Raw genomic sequence first — 14,582 nt, forward strand, 5'->3', positions numbered from 1 at the left:
CAGCGCTACTGTCCTCGCTTTTTGTGGTAGCACAGTGTCCTCGATAGTCAACTCTCAGGCGGCCGTGTGGTACTTTGACGTTGTGACGCCCTTCCTGAACGTGCCTAGCAAGCGTGTGAGCTGCATCATAAAGGCATTGGGTAATGATCACAAATATTTTCCTTCAATTCCGATTGCTGACTACGGTTGAAAATTGTCTAACGCCTTTTTCGCTGAATAGCATTCGCAGTTGGTGCCGTCATGACTGCAATCAGCGTGGTTGTCCCGTACCTGGGTTCTGCTGTGTCTGTAAGGATTGCTGCGCTCAATTCTCATGATTTGTTGCAAATTGCACGCAATACTTTTATGCTATTTCTTCGGCCGTCAATTACCGTCGTTGACGAAAACTGAGGGAGCTGTGGATACATGAATAACCACACAGAATGAACACTTTAACTTCTTGACAGATTCAGGTTCCTTCAGTTGAACATTGACTCCGCAGGAGGTAGGAAACACACTTGGGGTCAGAACAAGGATTCCTCTTGTTCATGCCACATTCCCTACACACGCGGTTCCTTCCATTTGGGAACGCAGTCTGCATAAAATGGTCTGTGCAGCTAACACTATCAGTAAAGCCGCACAGTGCATGGCCGTGTTCTTCCCCTCTTTCAGCTCTAGCTGAATTTATTTATTTATTTAATTGCTCAACGTTGCAGGCTTTTAATGGCATTGTGCAAAGAAATTTACAATATCAAACAGAATGTCTGAATGCAGAAACATCCTTAATTACAACGCAAAATGCGCATGAAAGGAAATTGTTCGCTAAGACTGTCCACATAGCCCTGAACAACGGCTTGGAAGTTTGTACTCTGCCCATTCGGGGCATGAAACACGCATCCTAGAAGATATTTCTCATTTTTAATTGCGCAAATATGCCCTTAGGCATAAGAGAGTTATATTTACTATCGCGCTCAATATGAGTTGCGCTCAATATAAGTTCATTATATATTTCCTGTTATTGGCCCAATTAAGAATTGGACGAAATATTTGAAACTGAATTCAATTTCATGCAAGCGAATTCTGTGAACACATTTTATTATAGTAAAACGTGTTCACAGAATTCACTTGCATGAAATTGAATTCAGTTTCAAATATTTCGTCTAATTCTTAATTGGGCCAATAACAGAAAATATATAATGAACTTATCGATGGTTGTTGGGATGCAGTAGAATACCACAGTCAAATAGAATGCATTTCAGTTATACCAAGCTGTTTCCTGAGAGGGAGTGTGGTCGTTTCCTGGAATGGCAGTTCTTCCCAGAACTCCGAGTGATTGTTGGAGGATGTAGACGAGGGAGCCAGCTCCGGTCGATGACGGCGCGTTGGAACTCATATTGAGCGCAATAGTACATGTGTAAGCCGGGGTCGGCTATGAATGCCAAAGAGGCCCGTGTTTTGGCCCATGGGTCCAAATTCGAATGTCCGGTGGTCGGTTTTGGGTAGTAACCCTTAATGCTGAGGTGGTCGCCTAGAGCCAGGCTACCTTCTTTTAGGCTTCTGTAGAAGACTTTTAGTCAATCCTTCAAGTGACACCTGGAAAGAGCCTACACAACGGTCTTATACTTTACTGAAAAGGGATGCCCTATAGAAGACTATGTACTTCAAGCCAAGGAGGCCGCTCTGCATTTGTATGCGAGTTCCTATTTTAGCACTCCCCATTTGGTGTTCAGCATATCCGCGTCTTCGCTCAAAGGCGTTTCTTGTCAAGCAGGCTTTTCCCAAATGCTAATCGCAGCCATCAGGCAGATGATGATAAACAGAGGCGCGCAACAACCGACGGGGTACAGTAGGTGAACCTACTGGCGGTGACAAAGTTGCTCAGGGGAACGGCGACTGGACACGGCCTTTGTTTGTGCAAGTTTTCGGAAAGGGGGTCGAAACAATTCCAGTGAAGGGAATGTCCGAATTCCGAAAAATATGCCGTTTCGCCTGCTGTTCAGTTCCGCCTTTCAAATATTTTCTTTTTACGTGGTCTCCGCCTTAAGCTGGCCGTCCACAAACTTCCGGGGCTCTTAAAGAGCGCCGTGTCGTGGGGCTGCTATCATTTACAGGCAGGTGAATAATTATTTGATGAGGCACCCATCAGCTGAGATCGCGGTAGGCTTGTTCGTGTGTATTGATCAGGTGTGCCACCAGCAACAGATGAGACATGTACAAGACAACTGAACCCTGAACACGAAAATGAGAAACTTTTCACCGGGAGGACCTCAATACTAGCGCAAAGAAATTTCATTTTGAAAGCGCGGAGACTGCCATTTTGAAGTGTTAACTGATATTTCCTGTCTGGAGGTAATATTCTGAGGTTTCTGTGCAGGCACTTCAGTTCTCTTGTTCGCGTTTCATTCGTCGCTGATAATACATGTACAAGCTTTCCATCTCTTTTGAGCTTCCTTGCCACATGTCTCAATCTCAGTGTGGCGGGTACTAGGCATGAGTAAGTACAACTCTTCCCGGGGCTAGTTTGTTCATTCTTGAAGACGTGAAATGTAAGACATGTCTCCCAGTTGTTCGCCCTCTCTCTCACAGATGTTCATTGCCGTAAGCTCTGCTATCACTGGCCCTTTCGTTGGACTTCTCTTACTTGGCCTCACGGTCCCGTTCGCCAACAGCAAGGTAGGTTGCATTCGTGGAAAATGTCCTCTGCATAGAAATTAGCTAGATGCTTGCTTTGAACATCCCCATAGTTTCTCATACAAGTTCCATCCGACTTTTTCTTGGCCATACTTCAGCGCAAACAACGAATAATAAAACGGTCAAAGAAAAGAAGCACAAAAGGTCACATTACATTTCCTAGTAGTTCCCGGCAAGCCGAAGAGCCCAATTCGTTTCTCAGTACACTTGTGAAGATAATTTAATGCTGGTTTCTTGAACTTGCGAGGATTTACGCATTAAAACTCGCCAAAAGGTTTGGTACCAAAATCCACCTAAGAAAAACAAGCTGTTATTAACGGAATAACGCAATGAATGATAAAAAAAATTGTGCATATCGACTGACAAAATGCCAGCCACTTAGATAACCTGTACAAGCTACATCTGGCCAGTCGAACGGTTTCCAAACAGCTACAAGAGCGGTTAGAGAGTACAAGGCATTCAATATTTTGTTGCGGTGTTAAAGAAAGGAAATAAACCATCCTGCCTCATACTTTCCTTTGTGCGCTGCCTGTTGGAGCTGCAGTTATGTCAACATTTCTGTGGCTCGCTCTTCATTCAGGAATACTTTTCTTCTGGCATGTGTATCTGAAGATTGCCTCCGTGCAAATACATTCATTTTTATCTGGGGCGATTTCATTTCAGACATTCATATTTCGTGTTGCCTAATATAAATGAAACAAGGCACCCTCGGTCTCTAACAGGTTCTTGTTGCGCCTCATATTCGTGTAAAAATCTGTAGCGTTTATTTTTTAGGCCATTGTTGGAGCGAGGGCAAGCCCTACCGAATAACTCCGAAGAAGAAGGGATCACTCACTTTTGTTTACGCATTTGTTTTCATTAAGTTGCACTCTGTGAAAGTGCCGGGAAATGAAGTAAAGTTTTTACAGCTTGGTGGAAAGAAACGAGCACAAAGGAGTAAAATTTGTGCTCAGTTTGAGTATTCTGGCTCTCTTGAAGGTTATATGTAAGAAATCGTCACGATAGTCGATCTTCTCCACTGGTTAAGCAAGAGTGGCAGATCGGGCTAGTTGGTATTTTTCCATAATGCGATACAGCGCGAATAAAGACGGGGACGAAGCGAGACAAGACACCACAGCGCTGTGGTGTCTTGTCTCGCTTCGTCCCCGTCTTTATTCGCGCTGTATCGCATTATGGTTAAGCAAGACGCTTTAATTTAATGATGTCACGAAAGTTGCGATTCATAACTGGTTGAGCAAGACGCTTTAATGCAATGGACGCATTTGTTAAGAGGAACTAGACAAGGCTGTAGTGGCTGACTCTGACCGAACAATGCTTGCATGTTCTGTGCCTTGCCATGGGCTTGAATACAACGCAGACACATTTTGTCATAAACTATAAACTTGGCCAGAAGCGACTCCATTAACACTGAAAGAATCATCTATGAATTACTCGGTTATGAGCATCAAGGTTTTTCTTTTGCAGCCGGTATGTAAGATTGTGCGCATTTTAAGAATTGAGCAAGGAAGAAGATCCAGTATGTATGCAAGGCGAACCTCGTAGGCAAACAGTACATGAACGAAAGCACAGTGGCACACTTCTGATGGAATGCTGAGGAATGTTAGCGTGTGTCGCTTGAATAACGAAACTCCCAAGTAAATGGCATACGGTAAAAAAACAACTAAGAAGCACCCTTAGCTTCATGCGACCTTTTTAGACTTCCTAGTAATGCACAGTTGTGTATTTCTGCACTTTCGCCGTCTTGTGTGTCACGCTGTGATAGCGAGCGACAGCTTTTATGCATTCGCATATGATGCAGGGCGCTGGAATAGTGACGCTCCTCATGGTGGCCTACCAGATGGTCCACTTATTCTACAGACTCCAGAGTGGCGTCCGAGAGAGAAGAATGCCTGTGAGCCTTGACTACTGCCGACATAATGCCACAAACACCATACTCGTATCAAACGTCACTCTCAGCGTGCCTTCCGAAAGGTGCGTCTGTACGAACCTATTGCTCGGACGCCAAACAGAACGCGCTAGCATACGTAGCGCTCATTGCTAATATCCACAAAAACAACTAGACATTCAAGTGTTTGCAGTGAGTGGGGTCTTTTTCAGGGAAATGAAAATCAAAATTAAAAATGCTTTCTTGCTCTGTTTTTGCTTGAGAAACGCATATTATTCCTATATCTCTATTGAGGCTTGACTGGCATTCGCTATATTGAAATCATATGCAGGAGTGATTATTGTATTCTTCCTGATTATTACCAAAATTCAGGCATGGACATCTATGCACTGTCACGTAATTGGGCGTCATAACTAAAAGCTAGATAGAAGACTTTCGAATAGCTCTTTCGATGGAATGAACTTGGGCGGCAATTTCGAAAAAACGCGCGAAAGTTAATTTACACTTAAATCAACGTATCTCAAGGTTACTCCAGGGCAGTACGAAGGAAAATGCAGTTTCTTTGTGACCTAAATTAGTGTCATAGAATAATACCTCAAATTATAATATTAAGTATCACGTCCTGCATTTGCATTATAAAAAGTGTATCTTCGATGACGCCGACAGCAAGCCATGCAAATAAATCGATCTAATTATTGTTCACGCACGACTGTCTCGTTTACAGTAAGAAATTTCTGAAGCGTCAAAAATAATGCCGATTATTCTAGTAGCCTCGTCCATGTGGTGAAACTATCGGTTGTTATTGGTATGGAATCGCGCCTTTACAGTGATATGGTAGATAGTGAAGTCGTTCCGGGTCACTTCAGGTCTTACAGAAAAGATAGGGATGCCCGCAACTGAGACATAAATATACTTGTTAGATAAAGTTATGCTTAAGATAGTATTTTTGTATATGAAGGTTCGTGTGATACGGTATGGTGCTTGATAGACCGTCGGAACGGTAAAATTCTACCTATATTTTATTTTTACCGACCAGCAAGTAATTCACTCTCTGAATGCCGGAATTCGCGACTGTAGCTGAAAAAATAAGATGGGTTGTATTATTATTGGCGTTGAATTTAATCTCCCTCATTTCAACTGGAACCAAGAAGTGGCATGTTCTAGTGCAGGTCGTGGGCTTAATGACGTGATGGCTAACTTGAATAAATTTTTCGCGCTTACATAGACTGTGCTGCAGCCAAATAGAGGAAGCAATATACGAAATGAGTCTCCTGCTAGCAGGCGATCGCGAACGTTTGCATTGCACCATCTTTCTGCCACCTACAAGCGATCATACCGCAGTTCATTGCCAAATAAATTAAGATTATTCAAAAACACATGACAGAAACACATATACTAAACATGCAAGAGATCATACGCTGAAAATTTATTGTGCGCTAGAATCATACTTAACTAGAATCATAGTGCACTAGAATCATGCTGCACTAAAATCATATGGCACTAGAGTACGTAAAGCTAGCCATAGTCCACTCAGCGCTTGCGTTCGTTAACACAAAAAATTAGATTATTTACTGTACGTCTAAACATAATCCGACGAATAAAAATTTTAATAAACTGAAAACTGTAAGAAGTACTGTAAAGGATACGGTAGACAGTAACAAATTAGCTTTTCTTTAGGAATTTGATTCGAGTATCAAACAAAATCTCAAAATATTTTGGAAATACTTAAAAATAAATAAAAGAGACAAGTGCGTCATCACGCTTTCAATTTTACGTTCAGGCAAGGAGTCCAGTTTTATAGGCCCACTGTAATTACGACTCTGTTTTGCATGTCAATTGGAATAAGTCCTGTTTTTTTATAACTTCTAAACTTTTCTTTCACTCTGTATGGCGTTGAGCGGTTGGCTCAGCCTTAGCGTAGCGTTTTGTTTGTTTTGTTAAGCGTTTCGCACCTTGACTCTGCTTTGCTTCGACTTTTGACGCAGTTTAGCGGTGACAATGTTGTTTTCGTCTTTGCTTTAGTTGGTTGTTCCTTGTTTCTGTCATTTGCCTCGTGCTGCGAGGGCGTGTATTCTTCGATCTTATGGCTCTTCCTGGCCCTCTGGTTTTGGGTTCGGGGCTGACGTTGCGTCGCCTCGATGTGCTGTTGCTTTGATATTGTGGGGAATGATTTGTATCTGTTTTAGATAGTTTTATCACGCCTGCTGATTTATTTGGTCACGTGGGTTCTGGATGGCATTTAAAAAGCTGCTCTTTTCTCTGTATAAATGTGTTGGTAGTTAGCGCCAGTACTGTGAACTTCTTCGTTTGTCCTTGTCTTTTCGAGCTGCATTTTTTAACCATGATCACTAACCAACAATCCCAAACAGCCGCTTTAGTTCACTTGTTAAGAAACTGAAGTCACTGAAACTGAAGAAAAGGTAGGGTAATGTTTGTATTTTTTAATTTGTGCTGTTGATTTCTTCGAAATTTAGAGACAATTAATTGTTTACTTCATATGCAATTGATTGGAAAGTGGATGAAGACACTTTACAATCCACGACTTCGGCATGTCGCATATGGTGACCTATACACTGAGCTACGATGGTGGCTGTCAAAGTTCGAGTCTCGAGGTATTTGGGTAGAATGTAATCAAGCCTTCAAAGTGCTCACTTGCGCCAGCCTCGATCATAGCGGCTGACGTTGATACGTACTGTAAATCCGCAAGTGGCAAGTAGGACGTGATCGAATGGTGGAATAGGAAGCTGTGCGGGAACCCGCTTATGCTTCCTATGGCATGAAGGCATCCTCGACCAAGGTCCTCGTTAAGCTATTTAACAGACGAGGACAAGGAATTGCGGAGCTCGTTACGACACACAAAGGAAGAAAGCCAAACGCCATTAATACCCAGGAATGCATAGAGGGATGTTTCTATTTTTAATTTCTCGTTTTCAGTAATCTGAAATTAGTATTGTAACAATCGTTTACCTTCGAAGCGAAATAGGATGCAGTATTTGAAGCTAAATGACAAGAACTCAGCGCAGTAAGACGGTTGCCATTAAAGCGGTCATTTTTATGCTTCATTCGATAAAGAACAAATGGATATTTGCGAAAGTCTTGTGGGATTTCCTATAACAATTTGTAATTAACGTCGAAAACAAGGGCCCTCGTTCATTCGCGGACATGAATACCATTTATTTAACATATACAGAGTGCAGTATAATTTTTACTTCGGCCTCACATTTTACCGCTCCAAGTGGCAGCAGGAGGGCGAACATGTTCGATAACATGTTCGATAACACAGATTTCTTGACGCTTTCCGCGCAGTGTAGCTCCAAGCATGGGCTCAGAAATGAATGGAAGCTACTGATACTATACTATTGCGCAATACACATTAGCTCCGGCGAATCTCTGTTAATCGCGTGGCTCTGCTAGTTTCATTGTTCGCTTGTGACAGAACTGAAGACACAATTACAACAGAGCGCCCGAAGACAACAAATGGAAGGGCGCTTGTTCGCACGGAGGTGTTTTAGAAAATTCTTGACTGTTCTCGACCGCACACTATTGAAGGTCTCTGGCGTAGAAGTGGAAGAAAACCACGTGGCCAGGCTGGAAGTGTTGATTTTCTCCAGAAAACACAAGCATTCCTCATTCCACCACTGCCGAGTTTCTTCGTACGTTAGATTAGAAAGTGTCTGCTATGGCACCGCCTGTCAAGTGGGATTATTGCGATATAAAAAAAATATGGCGTGCAATATTCTCACATTCGTTCGGTTGCTAGCAAAGGAATTAATTAATTTTTGTTTTACTTTGCAGGCCGCAAAGCGGCACGTTTCCACTTTTCGACGTTTCTCCGTTCTGGAGCAGTTTCTTCACTACAATAGCCACGTATGTCGGAGGATTGGTTGCGAGCGTTGCCCTGGGTATGTCTTCTGTTAATTTTTTCTCTCTCTCTCTCTCTCTCTCTCTCTCTGTGCACGTAAATATAGCCTTGTTAAGCCAGTCACAGTAAGTTGTGAATCGCAAACTCACTACAATTTTAACCTCTTTGTAGCGAACTATTGGCGGATTCACCTGCCTCGTGACGCGCTGGTATTTAGAAAATGTTTCTGCAATAATGCCGCCTTTGTCACAAAACACTCGGTTCGATGTATTGCTTATTTCACTACGCGCGTCATTCGAAACCATTTGCCTGTTATAAAGATTAATGAGCGAGAACTACATTACGACATTTTTGTTCCTCGGTGGGAAGCATTGCAGTGCAGGTATATTTTAAAAGCATGATCAGCATTTTCCGCCCGGCACAGGGCAAAGAAAGTATGATGTTCACCCATCGCAGCGTTCTCGTAGTGAATAAAGCGCTGTTTAGAAAATAACGAAATACGGAGTGACACCTTCTTTGCCTTAGGTAGTTTCCAAAAACCGGGATGGCGGCAAATACAGGTGCCGTTGACATAATGGGCGCCGTTATGTATTTCATCAGTCATCAAGTGTAATGTGGTAATTGAGATTACACGACGTGCAACCGACCACCGTTATGCCCCGCGACAACCTTTCCTTGCCATTAATGGCGCCAAGGCTACAGAGCTGAAATACGCGAACTCTTTCTACGCATCGAATATAGCCTCGGTTGCAGTTATTGTTTTCCTGTTAAAATATAGCATATTCGCAACGCTCGTTCTTTTGGGGCATCTGTAACATAAATGTGCCTTTTTGTCTATAGAGGGTGGCGTGGAAAATGTTTGACTGTTTGGGTGAGGGATTAAGTGGTTGTGGTCCCTACTCCGGGACACCACTCGCTGTCGCTGCTGCCCGTGCCCTCTCGAGGAGTTGCTCCTGCTCCCCATCATCGGAGGAAACAGATCCTTTGATTGAAAATAGGTTCATACGCCTCTCTGGTTCTAATTAGCTTCCATAGATGGCGCCATCTGTTCCAGGAACGGAACGAAAACCCGCGCGCGAGCGGCGTGTACGAGGCGGCTGTCCGGCGTCCGAACCATTGGCCCAGTTACGCAGCTGGAGAAGCTCCGCCCCTGCGGCTTTCTTTTCATTGCTGTGAAAAACTCGCCTATTATAGCCGTAGCGCTCAGTCTTCATATGTAAGCCACTCGCGACCAGCGGCGCTATTTCTTGGTGAGTGCAAAGCCGGAGGGCGAACTTGAAGGACTTCGCATTTAAAACAAAAGCCGGCAGAGACACTTAAGTCTGCTTACGTGTGAGAATGCGCAAGCCTGCCCGCTCCCTTTGTGAACGTATACTCACCGCGCGCTGCGGCGTGATGCAGCCCGATGTCACGCTGCTGGCAATTTCATCTCTGCATAGCTCTACGTAGTCGCCTCCGCGACGCCGCCGTATCCCTTATGCTCTGCACGCTAACTTCACGGAGGCAGTCGCCGCCGTACCGCTGCGTCCACTCCGCCTTACGGGTATGACGCGATAGCTGATTGGCTAATGCCCATATATGCAGAATTGGTTTTTCTCTACTTAACATTCATAGATCTCTGGGAGTCCTTATACCACTTCTTGCGCAGTGGTGCAACGGTTAAGCGGTGCGCCACAGCACTGAGCTGGCAGGTGCTGCCCCTGGTGTAATTCGTTCGCTCCAGGCTGGTCTTCCCGAGCAACCTCGCGCGAGCAATCATTTATTTAGCCGCCACCTGCCAAGTTGCATAAGGACGCCATCTTTTATGGGTACCATCGACTGTTAAGAGACACGCACACACAGACGGGTTTTTGCTCAATGGGGCAAGTAAGGCTTACACCTTAAAGAAGTTACTCCTTACACCTTAAACGCGTATTATGAACATACCAAAAGTACTTTTTCATTTTCTGGCAGGCGGGAAAACGCTCTCTGTGACCGCAACGAGCAACCTAACTAGTCCCGCTCTCTTCCCGCTGTGGCAGCGACTGGGGTGTATGCAGAGCAAACAAAGAACGGTAAGTGTTTTGTCGCCTCAGCGCCCTGTCATGGTTGCTAAGGGTCTTCCGTTAAATCTGAGTTAAAGCTCTGGACGGACAGAACGTGCACAAGTGGTTCTTGTTCGCATCATGGTCCCCAAAACAGTCTTTCGGCTGCACAGAACTCCCACAGATGAAAATCGAACGGCGCTAAGCATATAGCTTCACCTGGCGCCAGAGAAATCTCGCAATATTTTAGTCGGAATGTTTCCGGCGACATCAGAAATTAGACAACTGTGGGAAACAATTTCATTCACTCGTATTTTTGAATTTCTGTCATTCCGACAAACCGAAGCCAAACAGGCATACGAGTGCTATTAGTTTGACTTCGATATCAACTAGATGTCTTGTCTTAAGGTATAAATTAGACACATTGCCTGTGATTGAGCACAAAAGCTCCCCACTAGCTACTATAGAACGCACTGTATGCAAGGGACGAAACTTTACAGGATGAACAGGAGTTTCGCCCTTTTGCTATTGGCCTGAGCGTTCTACAATTTCCTCCCTTTCTATACAGAGCATCCAATGGTAAAGACTTATTGTCAGAATTGTTTGGTTTCTTTCAACGCCCCAAATTGACTCAGGCCATGAGGGACGCCGCAAAGAAGAGCTCCGGCTAATTTTGACCACCTGGCGTTCTTTAACATGCAGTTGCATATAGCATTTCGCCTAAATCAAATGCAACCCCCGCGGCCGGGATCTAACCCGCGTCTTCCGGGTCAACAGCCGGGTACCATAACCACTGAACCACCGCGGTGGCTTAATTCTAAAAAATCTTCTGCGGCCCGCTTAATTAACTGCAAAGCAAAAATGCTTGCAATCAGGTATACCCATGTGGCACTCAGACGACGTGCCTAGTATTCAAGCCATTTTTTTTTTCAAAATGTTTGTGGTTATGGTATGGGATAAAACTGAACAACGTTCAAATTTTCAATATATTTAAAGTGCGAAAAATTTAATGTGCTTGGTTCTGGTTGGCACGAATTGTATTGACATGTCTGATATCTTGGAGGAACATTGCGTTTGTCAGAGCGAAAATACTGCTTTTTGCCTTGCGATAGAGTCCAAATGCACTGCCACATTTTAAGCTAGCTATTTGCATTGAAAAGAACCTCAGAAAATATTGCCGACATCGATTCCATTGCGAGAGAGAGGAAAAATTCCTCACATAATTGTCGAAGATTATTGGATTTCCCCGCACCTCACGCCAGGTGATGAATATGCTCTCGCATCGCTGAGCAAAGTGAAGGCAGGAGAGCTGATAAAACCTCCCTAGACTGGAAGATAAATCAGATTCACTTTTCCCTGTGCAACAAAGTGCTGCATCTGCGCTGCGCCGCATGCGCAGTGCGATGGGAACCCAAACTGCTCTTCGAGGAATCATACGTTTAGCACAAGGAGTGAAGTATAAAGGCACAAAGATAACTCTGTGTGTACTTTGAGAAATGAGTGCTCCAAGGTACGTACTATTAACGACTAAGGGCTCTTTTGTCAGGCACGTTTCAAATTTGGGTGAAGCCCCCCTATAGCTTTCTTGCTTCGGCAAAGGTGTTTCAAAATATTCGTCTTATAACCTGCGAAACCACTCTGGGCCGTAAATAAAGACCTAGCGGAGGGCTCAGGAGAATTTTGATCATTTAGACATATTCATCTTTATAGATATCTCAGGAAGCGACTGCTTTTGCATTTCGCTTAACGGGAATGCAGCCTCCTCACCCGTCAACGAACCCATGCGGTCGTGCTCTGTAGCCCCAAACCACAGGAATAGGCACCACGTAGGGTAGGATGCACAAGATTAATTGGCATCAGCCACACTCAACTATTCGCATTATGCGCTGAATGTTGCACCGACCTTTGTGCGGACCGTAACAACTGTTATAGGTATAACTTGACGATACTGACTTCAGCACCGCCTGCAGCGCCTCATAAAAGCGTGGTTTTAATGCTAGCAAGGCAGATGGGGTGGAATGAACTAGCTCTGAATAATGTTACACGTGCATTTCCTTCGCGGTCATGTAGGGAACGTCAGGAAGAGCTAAATTTCAACCCTCGAGTCATTAGAGATAAGGTTTTCTTCCAGTTCAGAATTCTTATTGGACTATGCTGCATGTGCACTGTTCAGGGACCGGGATCGAAGTGAACTTCAGAGCCAGGCACACTTGAGAAGTCTTAGCGCCGCGCTCCCGAACCGGTGGTGCATGAACGTTGCCGGAACGGTGGGGTAATAAGCACATCTTGAAAATTTAAATTGCCCCTATAAACTCGCTCCTCACGTCGCTCCGTCCTAGCCTGCTAAAAAGTGCTATGGCTGGAGAGCGGATAGTGTCAATTACATGGAAAAGGTACCTCGGCTGAGCTCAGACAGGCGTGGACAGTAACAAATCCTCTCGCATCGACGCGACACGCATAAAAGGTCTGAAGATATGTAGAAAAGCTCACTACCAACGCATTACAGTAAGGAAATACCCGTGCGGAAGGCCGTCAGGCACGTTGCACAAATATTCAGAGCCCTTAGTTGCGATGCATTTATACGTAGTGAAGTTTTGGATAGCCAAGGCAGATGCCACGCTAATCAAGACGCCGTTGTGCGTGGAAAAGGCTAGGTGCTGAGGAAATTCGGTGCGCTAGTTGAGCTGCAGCCGGCGAAATTAAAAAGGGGCTTGCGGCTAATTCCTAGAAGCATTTGTGCCGCATGAAACTTCAGGCGGAAGCGTTTAAAACTATCTTAGTTTTTTAAACTTGTAAAGCAACCCAATCACCACAGATAGGCATGTTTTTATGCTGATTTCAGGACTGCGTTTTATTTTATGCTAACTGGCATAGTTGCTGAGTGCAATTAGCAACCTTTTAAACTCATCTCCGGGGCCTTAAATAACTAGTTGTGAAGTGTATAAGATTCTTATGTAAGCCTGTCCCCAAAGACCTGTTCTGATCAATTAAGCTTTTAGTTCATTTTTACATGCCCGACAATAATGAAAATAAAAGTTCCAGTCTATACCTTAACATCACTGTCGACATAAAAACGACAATCTCTTACAAAAATAATCTTCAAAAACTCTTGCATACGTAGACAGAAAAATCTAGACTTTTATTGCGCTCTCAAACGTCTCAGAACTCATGTGCAAAAAAACAACGTCATGCTACTGTCATTCATTAAGAAATGTTTAAGTAATGACTGATAGCAATCGAAGCGAAAATTAAATCTGAAAAAATAAACTTAAAGTTCTTTCCCTCGTTTGCCTCCTTTATCGCTTCTTATGCTTTTTCTTACGGTCAAAGAAAATCAGCATTGCAACCAACCAAAGCTCTTATCATCTTTTCTCTATTCTTCATGGAGATACTACAAAAGGGTTGGAAATTGGGCGAGTTGGTACGAATTCATATTTTTGTGCAACCACAAAGACAAGGACGTAGACGGAGTGAGGACAACACAAATGTTCTTGCACTTGTGTTGTCACTCCGTATACGTCCTTGTCCTTGTGGTGCCACAGCACTATGAGATATTACAAGGCTGGTGCCTCGTCATCGCAAACTCGCGGGAATCGCGATGGACAGGGACCACCAGATGCGCTTTTCGCACATGATTTTCGACGAGCACACAGGAAAAAAACGTCATTGCCAAATTTATGCCGCATATCTCGCTATAATATTTATCACGATAGAGATGAAGACCCGAGGGTTACGAGAAAAGATAAACTGGGACACCGAAAATTTTCAACAATTATCCTGTTCATTTACCGCATCCCACTTTAACTTGGCTAATGAGTATGAGAACGCAAAAACAGATGCTGCGATACCTTGTGTTGAGCATATAGCTTGTAGGGACCGAGTCTATAGCTTAAACTATAATATCTTTTTATTGAATGGGCGCTCTGGTTTATGGTCTATGGATGTTTAACGTACCAAGGTAACTCAGGCTATGAGGGACGCCGTAGTGAAGGGCACCGGAAATTTCGACCACCTGGGCTTCCTTAACGTGCACTGACATCACACAGTACACGTGCCTCTTGAATTTCACCCCATCGAAATTCGAGCGTCGCGGCCAGGGTCGAACCCGCCTCTTTCGGGTCAGCAGCCGGGTACCATAACC

General features: G+C 44.1%; 1 protein-coding gene across 1 annotated transcript in view; it reads left to right on the forward strand.

Moving 5' to 3' along the window:
- Positions 1-14,582, forward strand: part of LOC144097750 (sodium-coupled monocarboxylate transporter 1-like) — a 46,574-nt gene that overhangs the window by 29,170 nt on the left and 2,822 nt on the right. Inside the window, exons 9-14 of the mRNA XM_077630387.1 lie at positions 31-140; positions 221-288; positions 2,566-2,652; positions 4,469-4,641; positions 8,351-8,457; positions 10,371-10,471. Of these exons, the coding sequence (XP_077486513.1) occupies positions 31-140; positions 221-288; positions 2,566-2,652; positions 4,469-4,641; positions 8,351-8,457; positions 10,371-10,471 (646 nt within the window). The remainder of the gene's footprint in view (positions 1-30; positions 141-220; positions 289-2,565; positions 2,653-4,468; positions 4,642-8,350; positions 8,458-10,370; positions 10,472-14,582) is intronic.

This window comes from Amblyomma americanum, chromosome 7 (assembly GCF_052857255.1).
Source record: "Amblyomma americanum isolate KBUSLIRL-KWMA chromosome 7, ASM5285725v1, whole genome shotgun sequence".
Lineage (NCBI taxonomy): Eukaryota > Metazoa > Arthropoda > Arachnida > Ixodida > Ixodidae > Amblyomma > Amblyomma americanum.